The sequence below is a fragment of the Melanotaenia boesemani genome, chromosome 21 (genome assembly GCF_017639745.1).
Source record: "Melanotaenia boesemani isolate fMelBoe1 chromosome 21, fMelBoe1.pri, whole genome shotgun sequence".
Lineage (NCBI taxonomy): Eukaryota > Metazoa > Chordata > Actinopteri > Atheriniformes > Melanotaeniidae > Melanotaenia > Melanotaenia boesemani.
Window position 1 is genome coordinate 403,900 of NC_055702.1, and position 13,156 is coordinate 417,055.

General features: G+C 47.5%; 1 protein-coding gene across 1 annotated transcript; it reads right to left on the reverse strand.

Moving 5' to 3' along the window:
* Positions 1–206: 206 nt before the first annotated feature.
* Positions 207–1,613, reverse strand: LOC121632921 (melanoma-associated antigen C1-like). Its single transcript, XM_041974738.1, has one exon. The coding sequence runs from the start codon at positions 1,611–1,613 to the stop codon at positions 207–209; it is 1,407 nt and encodes a 468-aa protein (XP_041830672.1).
* Between the last annotated feature and the right edge of the window lie 11,543 nt (positions 1,614–13,156).

Consider the following 13,156-nt stretch of genomic DNA (forward strand, 5'->3'; position numbering starts at 1 on the left):
AGGTAATGAGGTGATGAGGAGATGAGGAGATAAGGTGATGAGGAGATGAGGAGATAAGGTGATGAGGAGATGAGGGGATGAGGAGATGAGGTGATGAGGGGATGAGAAGATGAGGTGATGAGGAGATAAGGTAATGAGGGGATGAGGAGATGAGGTGAAGAGGAGATGAGGAGATGAGGGGATGAGGTGATGAGGAGATAAGGTAATTAGGGGATGAGGAGATGAGGAGATGAGGAGATAAGGTAATGAGGGGATGAGGAGATGAGGTGATGAGGAAATAAGGTAATGAGGGGATGAGGAGATGAGGGGATGAGGTGATGAGGAGATGAGGAGATAAGGTAACGAGGGGATGAGGAGATGAGCTGATGAGGAGATGAGGGGATGAGGAGATGAGGTGATGAGGGGATGAGAAGATGAGGTGATGAGGAGATAAGGTAATGAGGGGATGAGGAGATGAGATGATGAGGAGATAAGGTAATGAGGGGATGAGTAGATGAGGGGATGAGGTGATGAGGAGATAAGGTAATGAGCGGATGAGGAGATGAGGGGATGAGGTGATGAGGAGATAAGGTAATGAGGGGATGAGGAGATGAGGAGATGAGGTGATGGGGAGATGAGGATATAAGGTAATGAGGGGATGAGGAGATGAGGAGATAAGGTAATGAGGGGATGAGGAGATGAGGTGATGAGGAGATGAGGAGATAAGGTAATGAGCGGATGAGGAGATGAGGAGATGAGGGTATGAGGAGATGAGGTGATGAGGAGATAAGGTAATGAGGGGATGAGGTGATGAGGAGATTAGGTAATGAGGGGATGAGGAGATGAGGTGATGAGGAGGTAAGGTAATGAGGGGATGAGGAGATGAGGGGATGAGGTGATAAGGAAATAAGGTAATGAGGGGATGAGGTGATGAGGAGATAAGGTAACGAAGGGATGAGGAGATGACGTGATGAGGACATAAGGTAATGAGGGGATGAGGTGATGAGGAGATGAGGTAATGAGGTGATGAGGAGATAAGGTAATGAGGGGATGAGGAGATGAGGGGATGAGGAGATGAGGTGATGAGGGGATGAGAAGATGAGGTGATGAGGAGATAAGGTAATGAGGTGAAGAGGAGATGAGGAGATGAGGGGATGAGGTGATGAGGAGATAAGGTAATGAGGGGATGAGGAGATGAAGTGATGAGGAGATAAGGTAATGAGGGGATGAGGAGATGAGGAGATGAGGGGATGAGGTGATAAGGTGATGAGGAGATAAGGTAATGAGGGGATGAGGAGATGAGGTGATGAGGAGATAAGGTAATGAGGGGATGAGGAGATGAGGTGATGAAGAAATAAGGTAATGAGGGGATGAGGAGATGAGGGGATGAGGTGATGAGGAGATGAGGATATAAGGTAACGAGGGGATGAGGAGATGAGGTGATGAGGAGATGAGGTGATGAGGGGATGAGAAAAATGGGGTGATGAGGAGATAAGGTAATGAGGGGATGAGGAGATGAGGTGATGAGGAGATAAGGTATTGAGGGGATGAGTAGATGAGGGGATGAGGTGATGAGGAGATAAGGTAATGAGCGGATGAGGAGATGAGGGGATGAGGTGATGAGCAGATAACATAATGAGGGGATGAGGAGATGAGGTGATGAGGAGATGAGGATATAAGGTAATGAGGGGATGAGGAGATGAGGAGATAAGGTAATGAGCGGATGAGGAGATGAGGTGATGAGGAGATGAGGAGACAAGGTAATGAGCGGATGAGGAGATGAGGTGAAGAGGAGAAGAGGAGATGAGGATATAAGGTAATGAGGGGATGAGGTGATGAGAAGATAAGGTAATGAGGGGATGAGGATATGAGGTGATGAGGAGATAAGGTAATGAGGGCATGAGGAGATGAGGTGATGAGATGCTCCCTATGCCTTTTCTATCGTAAGTTGATTCATGCAATCAAAGTAAACTCACAATTATAACAAAATATATATTTTATGTCATCGTGTGACGATTATTTATTAATGTTTTATCTCCATTTTTCAGATGGACATGCCACTTTGCAACGGTGGTTGTTCATCCTCATGGAACATTTTGACCCTGACAGGTGAGACTGCAAAGATTTTTATATATGAGTGACTTGAAATTATTACAAGAAATTTTCATTGATTTTTATTTTTTAATCCTTTCTTTGACTCGTGGAAAGCTGCCGCCCGCTGGACGGATGCGTCAGAAGCCTGCTGCCAGGCGAGGTTTAGAAAAGGAAGGTGGATGAGATAACTGAGGTCAGATTTCAGTTCTGTTTGAAGTCATGTGAGTTTTTCTTTTGTTTTATGTCAGAAACCAGCGTTTCCATTTCCCTGTTTTTTTTTTTTTTTTGTTGTTGTTGTTTTTTTTACCAATCTTTGCTCCGATTGTAGTGTAGTTGTGGGGTTGCTTTAAAAAATATACCATTCATTAACAAGTTGAGGTCAGACCTGCTGCCTGCAGTTTAAAATAAAGCCTCTAGATGATGCTTGATTGGAAAATGAACATTTGTTGAGCTCTAATGTGTCTCTGTGGACATGTTAGAGGAGGGCACTGATGGGATCTGTTCTTTTTCTACTTTTGGAGCTTGTGTTTTGAATCTGATCGTTTTGTTTCTGTATTTTCAGGAAGAAGAGCAGGAGGCTGAGGGCTCAGTCAGACCTGCCAGCATGGACACACCAGTGGAAGGAGGAGCTTTTTCACAGCATCTTGGTCAGATACATGGCTGGAGCAGCTGTGGTACAGATGTCTTTTCCATAGGACTCGTATTCAGCAGAGCAGGTTGAGAACAACAAACTTTTCTCTTCTAAAGTGGACCTGCTGATGCTCGGTGCATGGGGGAGGAGTAGCAGGCTGAGGCTGCTATATGGGAGGATGAAGGCGATGAACATGAAAAGGAGTCGATCCTGGAGCCTTCATGTTCATATTTTACAGCACTGAGGACATGTGGAAGTCCTGTGAGGACATTATGGACATTATGTTGTGAATGTCGCACAGATGAGTGAGTTTGGTTCAAGAATAACGGCCTACAGAACATTTGATCGTGTTGTAACTCGGTGTGTTTTATGTTTTTCTCATTGATAACTTAATAATTCACTTGGATTATAGTGTAGAAATCGTGGAGTTAGGGTTGTATCTAGCGGTACTTCGGTGTTCCAGTAGCACTCTACTTTCCTGCTCTACGTTGTTTTCATTGATTATTGACCTCTCAGCTTTATAGTCGGCTACAAAGACGCCTGAGTCCAGGTCACATCACCTGCAGGTTGATTTTCATCATGAGTAAGCTGTGAAGTTACGCAGCGCCGTAGATATTAATGTACACATATAGCAATCATTAAAGAAGTGTTTTGAAAAGGCTAAGGCTTCAGTTCAAGAGTAAATCTAAAGCTTTATTCTTTCTTGGAATGAAAACAGGCTATGGATGGCTTTTTGATCTAGATTTGGACAGAATAAATAAAAATAGTCACATTTTGGCTCAGGCGCAACATAGAAGGAAAAAAAAAGACAAAACAACAGTTTAAAATACAAATAAATGAATAAAAACATATATACTATAGACAAGGAATTGATTGATTTTCACCATTTAGGCAAGCGACTCAACCAGAAGGACATTTGTAATTTTATTTTGAAATGTATCCTGTACATTTCCTGTCCTGACAGTGGCGCCTCTCATTGAAACAGTATTTGTGAACTGAAGTTTACATGGAAAACGCTTTTAATTGTCTTTACTAGATGTGGGGGTTGGGAAGGGTTCTGACTGGACAGGATGCGTTTACCCTGCACCGGAAGAAAAACTCCACTTCCTGCTTCTTATCCTTTCATCTCCAACAAGGAAGACCGCATAATAGAAACCACTTTTTCCACAAGCAGCAGCTCGACACCAGCATCCTGCTTCACTCTGGTCAGCTGAGGAGGAGGAGGGAGATAGAGGACCGTATCGTCATGGTGACAGGACAAGGGAACAAGCATGCTCACATACAGGTGCATTAAAGCCAGGACAGACATTTAAAAATAGTTTTTTCCCCAAATATATCACCACTCTAAATTCTGATTTGTACCGACAACCTCCCACCCCCCTTAAATATTCTCTATTTCTGCGCAACATTCACTACGCGTCCACGTCCTCTTACTTTTTAAATGATCTATGAGCCAGTTGTGTCTTAGTGAAAGCTCAGGTCAACTGAACAGGAAGCAGCCAAACCTGAAGCATCAATGGAAGTGGGTCCACAAATTTAAAGACAAAGCAGAATATAAATCAGAACACGAACTAAACCGGACAGAGCTAGAACCGGACCCCCAAAGCAGCATGAGTTCTCCAGAACCTTCCGCTTCACTCACGACTAACTCTCACTGAAGCAAGCTGCTCTACCACATTCATGAACAGTTTCTGCAGGAAATGGTGGATTCACGTGATGTTTAACCTCCCAGTGCTGCCGCTGCCTTGCTCCTGGGCACTGGCAGCAGGTTGGCCTGTCCCTGCTGTAGAGGACAAACGCAGGACGTGTGGTTGTTAATGGGAAGTGACGGCTGGGTTTGTATCCAGATGTTGGGAGCGTCCCGTGGGACTCTGCTGCTGCATCTCTCTGCGGTTTCAAACCTGCGCACCTTTCTTCCTGTTCCACGTGTGATGATGATGATGATGATGATGTAGTGGAGACATGTGACTTTGATCTGCGATGAAGCTGCAGCCTCGAGCTGCGACTGAACATCCAGACTTCTTCTCTTTACAGTTCAAAGTGAAACTAAACGCGTCCTTTGGGGAAAACAAACCTCAGAATCAGCCAGATTTGGCATCTGTGTGCATGAAGACTACAGGAGCCCGAGGGGTTCAATTCTCTGCTGTAACAGCCTCCTGTTAAGTAGGTCAACGTGGACCTGTCTCCTCTCTTATGGAGACCGAAGCAATCTGCAGGAACACAGGGTTTATTAGCATCTTTTGTCTCCACAGAAAGCTTCCAGCCGGGTCTCATCACTCAGGACGAGGAGGACAAAAAGACCTTCATCTTCCATCTGGTCCATCACTGATCTGATTGATCACTGATCAGTGTCTCTGCTTACATGAGAAATCAGAACACCATCAATCATCTTGAGGTCACATGATCACACAGACAGAAAGTCAGGGACAAGACCAGGACCAAAGCGGAACCAGTTTTCAATGCAGACTTGAGCCACAGCTTCCTGCTGAGGAGGAAAGAGTTCTGATCCATTCTGGTCTTTCTCTGGTCCCTAGGTCCAGATCTTTGTCTGGTTTCTAGGTCCAGGTCTTTGTCTGGTTTCTAGGTCCAGGTCTTTGTCTGGTTTCTAGGTCCAGATCTTTGTCTGGTTTCTAGGTCCAGGTCTTTGTCTGGTTTCTAGGTCCAGGTCTTTCTCTGGTTTCTAGGTCCAGGTCTTTGTCTGGTTTCTAGGTCCAGGTCTTTGTCTGGTTTCTAGGTGCAGGTCTTTCTCTGGTTTCTAGGTCCAGATCTTTGTCCGGTTTCTAGGTCCAGGTCTTTCTCTGGTTTCTAGGTCCAGGTCTTTGTCTGGTTTCTAGGTCCAGGTCTTTGTCTGGTTTCTAGGTCCAGGTCTTTGTCTGGTTTCTAGGTCCAGGTCTTTCTCTGGTTTCTAGGTCCAGGTCTTTCTCTGGTTTCTAGGTCCAGGTCTTTCTCTGGTTTCTAGGTCCAGGTCTTTGTCTGGTTTCTAGGTCCAGGTCTTTCTCTGGTTTCTAGGTCCAGGTCTTTGTCTGGTTTCTAGGTCCAGGTCTTTGTCTGGTTTCTAGGTCCAGGTCTTTCTCTGGTTTCTAGGTCCAGGTCTTTGTCTGGTTTCTAGGTCCAGGTCTTTGTCTGGTTTCTAGGTCCAGGTCTTTCTCTGGTTTCTAGGTCCAGATCTTTGTCCGGTTTCTAGGTCCAGGTCTTTCTCTGGTTTCTAGGTCCAGGTCTTTCTCTGGTTTCTAGGTCCAGGTCTTTGTCTGGTTTCTAGGTCCAGGTCTTTCTCTGGTTTCTAGGTCCAGGTCTTTGTCTGGTTTCTAGGTCCAGGTCTTTGTCTGGTTTCTAGGTCCAGGTCTTTCTCTGGTTTCTAGGTCCAGGTCTTTCTCTGGTTTCTAGGTCCAGGTCTTTGTCTGGTTTCTAGGTCCAGGTCTTTGTCTGGTTTCTAGGTCCAGGTCTTTCTCTGGTTTCTAGGTCCAGGTCTTTCTCTGGTTTCTAGGTCCAGGTCTTTCTCTGGTTTCTAGGTCCAGGTCTTTCTCTGGTTTGTAGGTCAAATCAAAATCTAAACAAATTTTATTTATGAAGCATTTTTCATACCAAAAAGCAACTTAAAGTGTTTTACATGATAGAACCAGTGTAAGCATGATAAACTAAGACAAGCCTTGACATAAAGTATAAACGAGCAATTTCAGAACTTCACACACACACACACACACACACACACACACAACAGAACGCAAGTGCATCCACAATCTCCCCGACTTCTCCTCCCTCTCTTTTCTACCATGACAAGAACTCGAACACCTTTGTGTCTGTTTATCAGATGTAAGTCTAGAAATAATAAAAACTGCAACTGATCCAGACATGAACACGTATGACCTATAACACGTCATGTTTAAGGCATGTGTTCGGAATAGTAAAACATAATAAAACAGGGAGGAAGTAACAGATAAAACCCACTGTACCATATATAAACATTTACATCTTTTTTCCTCCAGAACAGATTAAATTTCATTTTCATACTGAAGCTGCAGCCATAATTAACTGTGTTTGTTTTCTATGTAAAAACTGACGTATCGACTTCCACCGCACACACACACACACACACACACACACATATAACCCCCCTGGTGAACAATTATTGTAGAGGCAGTGAGTAAATCAATCAATAAATCCCCCGTCGCTGCTGCAGCACGAAGCCAATCAGAAGAAAACAGGAGTCATATTTATGAAGCAACAAAGTGCTCACGCAGCAAAACACAGTATGTACACGCATGCGCTTGCTTGTGTGTGTGTGTGTGTGTGTGTGTGTGTGAGAGAGAGAGAGAGAGAGAGAGAGAGAGAGAGAGACAGATAGAGAGATTTGTGTTGTGGGAGAGTTATTAGCATTTAAAGGAAAAAAACTTTCAACATTTAATAACCAAAGTGATCAATAAACAATTGGAACTGAAGGCACACACACACACACACACACACACACGTATGATGAAGAACTGATCACATGGCCTGTAGACACCACCTCCCTGATCAGATGATTAATTATAATTATCATTTTCCACTGTGAAACTAGTGTGACACCAATCTGGGACCAGACTGGTAAGACAAGTTTATTTCTACATTTCACATAAAACATTAGCAGCATCACAGACGGAGCAACGAAAGTTTTCAGCAGCAACAAACAGCAACAAACAGCAGAATCCCGAAGAAACGATATTAAAATGATGAAAAGCTGCTAATCGTCAGCAGCAGATTCCTGCAGAGACGATGAGAACCAAACGTTGAACCTGGATTTAAACTTTCATCTTCTTCAGCAGAAAAGCTACATGCTGCTGCTCCAGGTTTACTCTGGAGTCTGGTCTGGACCCTGGTCTGGACCTTGGCTTTGAATCTGGTCTGGACTCTGGTCTGGACTCTGGCCTGGACTCTGGTCTGAAATCTGGTCTGGACTCTGGTCTGGATTCTAGCCTGAACTCTGGTCTGGACTCTGGCCTGGACTCTGGGCTGGAATCTGGACTGGACTCTGGTCTGGGATCTGGCCTGGACTCTGGCCTGGAATCTGGTCTGGAATCTGGTCTGGACTCTGGCCTGGACTCTGGTCTGGACCCTGGTCTGGACCCTGGCCTGGACTCTGGTCTGGAATCTGGTCTGGACTCTGGCCTGGACCCTGGTCTGGACTCTGGCTTGGACTCTGGTCTGGAATCTGGCCTGGACTCTGGTCTGGACTCTGGCCTGGACTCGGGCCTCGACCCTGGTCTGGACTAGTAGACCAGAGTCTCTGGATCTCAGAGCTCTGCCAGGTTTACATTCTCTGAATGGATCACAGATGGATTCTGGGCCTAAACCATTCTGGGATGTAAACCATCAGAAGGGATTAAAGCTATTCTGGGACTAACTGGAAACCAGTATAAACTGGAAACCAGTAAAAAGATGTTATAACTGGTGTGATGTGTTCAGATCTCTTAGTCCTGGTTAAAACTCCAGCAGCAGCATCTGGATGAGCTGCAGATGTTTACTGGTCTTACTGGGAAGTCCTGTTAAAGACCAGTACAGTAATCCAGCCTACTGGAAATGGATGCATGGAGGACTTTCTCTTGGTCTTTCTGGGAGACTAAACTTTTAATTCTGTTGATGTTTCTGGTAAAAAGCTTCTTAGTGAAGCTTTGATGTGGCTGCTGAAAGTCAGGTCTGAGTCTATCAACACTCCAAGGTTACCAACTTGGTCTGTTGTTTTAAGAGCCCGCGTCTCCAGGTGTTTACCAATGCTGACCCTCTTCTCTTTGCTACCAAACAGAATAATCTTAGTTTGTAGAAAATTCTCCTTCATCCAGGTGTTTATTTGCTCCAGACACTGACACAGTAAGTCTGCTGGGCTGCAGTCGTCTGGTGACAGAGACATAGAGTTGGGTATCATCTGCATAACTGTGATAATTAATTTTAAAGTTCTGTAATATCTGACCAAAAGGGAGCAGATACAAGTTGAACAGAAGAGGTCCAAGGACTGACCCCTGGGGGACTCCACAAGTCATGGCCACTCGCTCAGATTCATAGCTGCCGAACTGAACTAAATAACTCTGTCCTTCTAACAGGACCTGGACCAGTTAAGGACCGCTCCAGAAAGTCCAGCCCAGTTTTCCAGCCTGCAACAGGATTCTGTGATCTACAGTATCAACCGTAGCACTTAGATCCAGCAGAACCAGGACTGATACTAGACCAGAACCAGGACTAATACTAGACCAGAACCAGGACTGATAAAGGATCAGAACCAGGACTGACACTAGACCAGAACCAGGATTGACACTAGACCAGAACCAGGAGTGAGACTAAACAAGAACCAGTCCTTTACCACTGTGGCCAGAGCTGGTTCAGGGCTGTGATGAGGTCAGAAGCAGGACTGAAATTTATCCGGATTTTCACTTTGATTTAAAAAGTCATTAAGCTGGTGAAATCCAACTTTCTCAATAATCTTGCAAATAAAAGAGGTCAGAGACGGTCTATAGTTGTTCATTATAGAGGCGTCTAGAGGAGGGGCTTAATGGCAGCCATCTTTAGAGCCTGTTAACAATCAGTAGGAGATCAGTTTCTACTGAGGTAAAAACTGGTTTAAAAAGTGGGATGGGATCATGTCCAGAGTGCATGTTGCTGGTTTCAGAGGCCAAACTATTTCCTGGAGGAAAAAGGAAAAGGAACAAAAAGAACAAAAATGGGAAAAGAACAAAAAAAAACAACAACAATGGATCGCATGAGAGAGACCAGACACAAGCTCCAGTTAGCTGAACATTGACAAATGAACACATCTTAATAAGAGTTCTGTACTGCATCCAAACTAACAAACATAACAAGTAGAGCATACAGTATAACCATGAAACCAGGTATGAGACTGACTGGAAGAGTTTTAAATCATATTTCAACATTTCCCATATTATATTGGGTTGAGCTCTTCTCAGACTCACTTCTCTTCAGCAGGGCTGCTAGCAAACTGAGGAGCAGAGGGCAAACAGGAAGTCACTGCAGACGCTGTACCGATCCGCCTGTCCATCTCCCTCTCCATCCTTCCCTCACTCGTGAACAAGACCCTGAGATATGTGAACTCCTCCACTTGGGGTAGGACCCTTTTGCAGACCCGGAGAGAGCATTCCACCCTTTTCCGGCTGAGGACCATGGTCTCGGATTTGGAGGTGCTGATTCTCATACCAGCTATTTCACACTCGGCTATGAATTGCTCCAGTGAGAGCTGAAGATCATGGCCCAATGAATCCAACAGAACCACATCATCCGCAAAGTGCAGAGACCCAATCCTGAGACCACCGATCCCCTCAATACTTCAGCTGCGCCTACAAATTCTGTCCATAAAGGTTATGAACAGAATCGGTGACAAAGGGCAGCCTTGGCAGAGTCCAACCCTCACTGGAAATGATTCTTATTTACTGCCGGCAATGTGGACCAAGCTCTGACACCGGTCATACAGGGACCGGACAGCTCGTACAAGCCGGTCCGGCATTCCATACTCCCGGAGTACCCCCTACAGGAGTCCCCGGGGAGCACGGTTGAATGTCTTCTCCAATTCCATAAAACACATGTAGATTGGTTGGGCAAACTCCCATGTCCCCTCAAAAACCCCAAAGGGGGTGTAGAGCTGGTCCACTGTTCCACGACCAGGATGAAAACCACACTGCTCCTCCTGAATCCGAGGTTCAACTATCCGAGGGACCCTCCTCTCCAGCACCCCTGAATAGACCTTACCAGGGAGGCTGAGGAGTGTGATCCCCTTGTAGTTGGAGCACACCCTCCGGTCCCCCTTTTTGAGGAGGGGGACCACCACCCCGGTCTGCCAGTCCTGGGGAACTGTCCCCGATGTCCACGCAATGCTGCAGAGGCGTGTCAACCAAGACAGCCCTACAGTATCCAGAACTTTAAGGAACTCTGGGCGGACCTCATCCACCCCCGGGGCCTTGCCACCTCAGCCCCAGAGATGGGCGAGCCAGCACCAGCTACCCCAGACTCTGCTTCCTCATCAGAAGACGTGTTGGTGGGATTGAGAAGGTCTTCAAAGTATTTCCTCCACCGCCTCACAACGTCTCGAGTCGAGGTCAGCAGCCCCCCATCCCCACTGTACACAGTGTTGACGGAGCACTGCTTTCCCCTCCTGAGCCGCCGGATGGTGGACCAGAATCTTCTTGAAGCCGTCCGGAAGTCATTCTCCATGGCCTCTCTAAACTCCTCCCATGCCCGAGCTTTTGCCTTAGCGACCGCCGAAGCTGCGCTCCGCTTAGCCCGCCGATACCCATCAGCTGCCTCTGGAGTCCCACAGGCCAGGAAGGCCCGATAGGACTCCTTCTTCAGCTTGACGGCATCCCTTACTGCTGGTGTCCACCAACAAGTTCGGGGGTTACCGCCACGACAGGCACGGACGACCTTGCAGCCACAGCTGCGGCTGGCCGCCTCAACAATAGAGGCACAGAACACAGTCCACTCAGACTCAATGTCCCCCGCCTCACCCGGGACATGGTTGAAGCTCTGCCAGAGATGGGAGTTAAAACTCTTTCTGACAGGGGACTCCGCCAGACATTCCCAGCAGACCCTCACAACACGCTTGGGTCTGCCAGGTCTGACCAGCATCCTCCCCCACCATCTGAGCCAACTCACCACCAGGTGGTGATCAGCTGACAGCTTCCCCCATCTTCACCCGAGTGTCCAGGACATGCAGCCACAAGTCCACGACAAAGTCGACCCTAACCCCGAACTGCGGCCTAGAGTGTCCTGGTGCCAAGTGTCGACACTCTTATGCCTGAACAAGGTGTTCGTTATGGACAGTCCATGATGAACACAGAAATTCCAGCAACAAAACACCACTCAGATTCAGATCGGGCGGCCGTTCCTCCCAATCACGCCCCTCCAGGTCTCGCTGTCATTGCCCACGTGAGCATTGAAGTCCTCCAGCAGAACGAGAGAGTCCCCGGAAGGAGTGCTCTCCAACACCCCCTCCAAGGACTCCAAAAAGGGTGGGGACTCTGATCTGCTGTTTGGTGCATAAGCACAAACAACAGTCAGGACCCGTCCCCCCAACCGAAGGCGGAGGGAGGCTACCCTTTCGTCCACCGGGGTACATTCCAGCGTACAGGCGCCCATTTGGGAGGCAATGAGCATGCCCACACCTGCTCGGCGCCTCTCACGGGGAGCAACTCCAGAATGGAAGAGGGTCCAGCCCCTCTCAAGGACAGTGGTTCCAGAGCCCAAGCCGTGTGTAGAGATGAGTCCAACTATATCTAGCTGGAACCGTTCAACCTCGCGCACCAGCTCAGGCTCCTTCCCCGCCAGAGAGGTGACATTCCACTTGCCTAGAAGGAATCCTGCAGCCGAGGATCAGACCACCAGGGTCCCCACCTCTGGCAGCCGCCCAGCTCATACTGCACCCGACCCCTATGGCCCCTCCTGCAGGTGGTGAGCCCACGGGAGGGGGGGGGGCATGTCACCCTGTTGGGCTGTGCCCGACCGGGCCCCATGGGCAAAGGCCCGGCCACATCAGGTGACCCACGTCCGGGCAAGGAAAATCCCTGGTCCTTCCTTAGTCATCATCATAGGGGTGATTTGAGCTGCACTTTGTCTGGTCCCTCCCCAAGACACCTGTTTGCCATGGGTAACCCTACCAGGGGCATGAGCCCCTGACAACATAGCCGCTAGGATCGTCAGAACGCACAAAATCCTCCACCACGATAAGGTGGTGGGTCAGGGAGGAGGATGTTTCATCAGAATTATTTCCAGGTTTTAGACACAGACTAGTTTTTTTGTTTGAGTGTGGCATTAATATCCTGCCCAATAGTTTTAATTTTTTGGCTAAAAGGTTTGTAAATTGGTTTGTGAAACTAGTGCAAATCCTGTCTTGAGAGCAGTATGAATTCACCTTGCTCCAAGATGGTGATGTGGACACACATAGCGGCTCCAGGCTCACGGCTATTTCATTTGTTTAGATGTCTTTGTTTGTGTTTCCTGCATGTTTTAAGACAGGAGACAAACTGGCTTATAGCAGGACCCACAAAGACTTGAAGAAGGCCTCCAGCTGGCAGAACTCAGGTACAAGCAGCACATGGAGGAGCGCTTCAATGACAGCAACACGTAACATGTGCTAAGACATCAAGACCATCACAGAGTTTGAGCCCAGAGACCAGCAGGACAGCAGGACCTCACTCTGCCTCACACCGGGAGCAGCTTCTTCCAGGCTTCGCCTCTCCAGCAGCAGAAATACTGCTCACCTCCACAGCCAGAGGCAGCATCAGCCTCTTACCCTGCAGCACCAAGTCACCTCCACCCTGAGGAGGATCCACATCAGCAAGGCTGCGGGTCCAGATCAGGTGTCAGGTTGGACACTGAAACCGTGTGCAGGACCAACTGGCAGAAGTTTTTCTGGACATCTTTAACCTGTTCCTGCAGCTTTCCGGGGTTCCTTTCTGCTTGAAGTCCTGCATCGTTGTC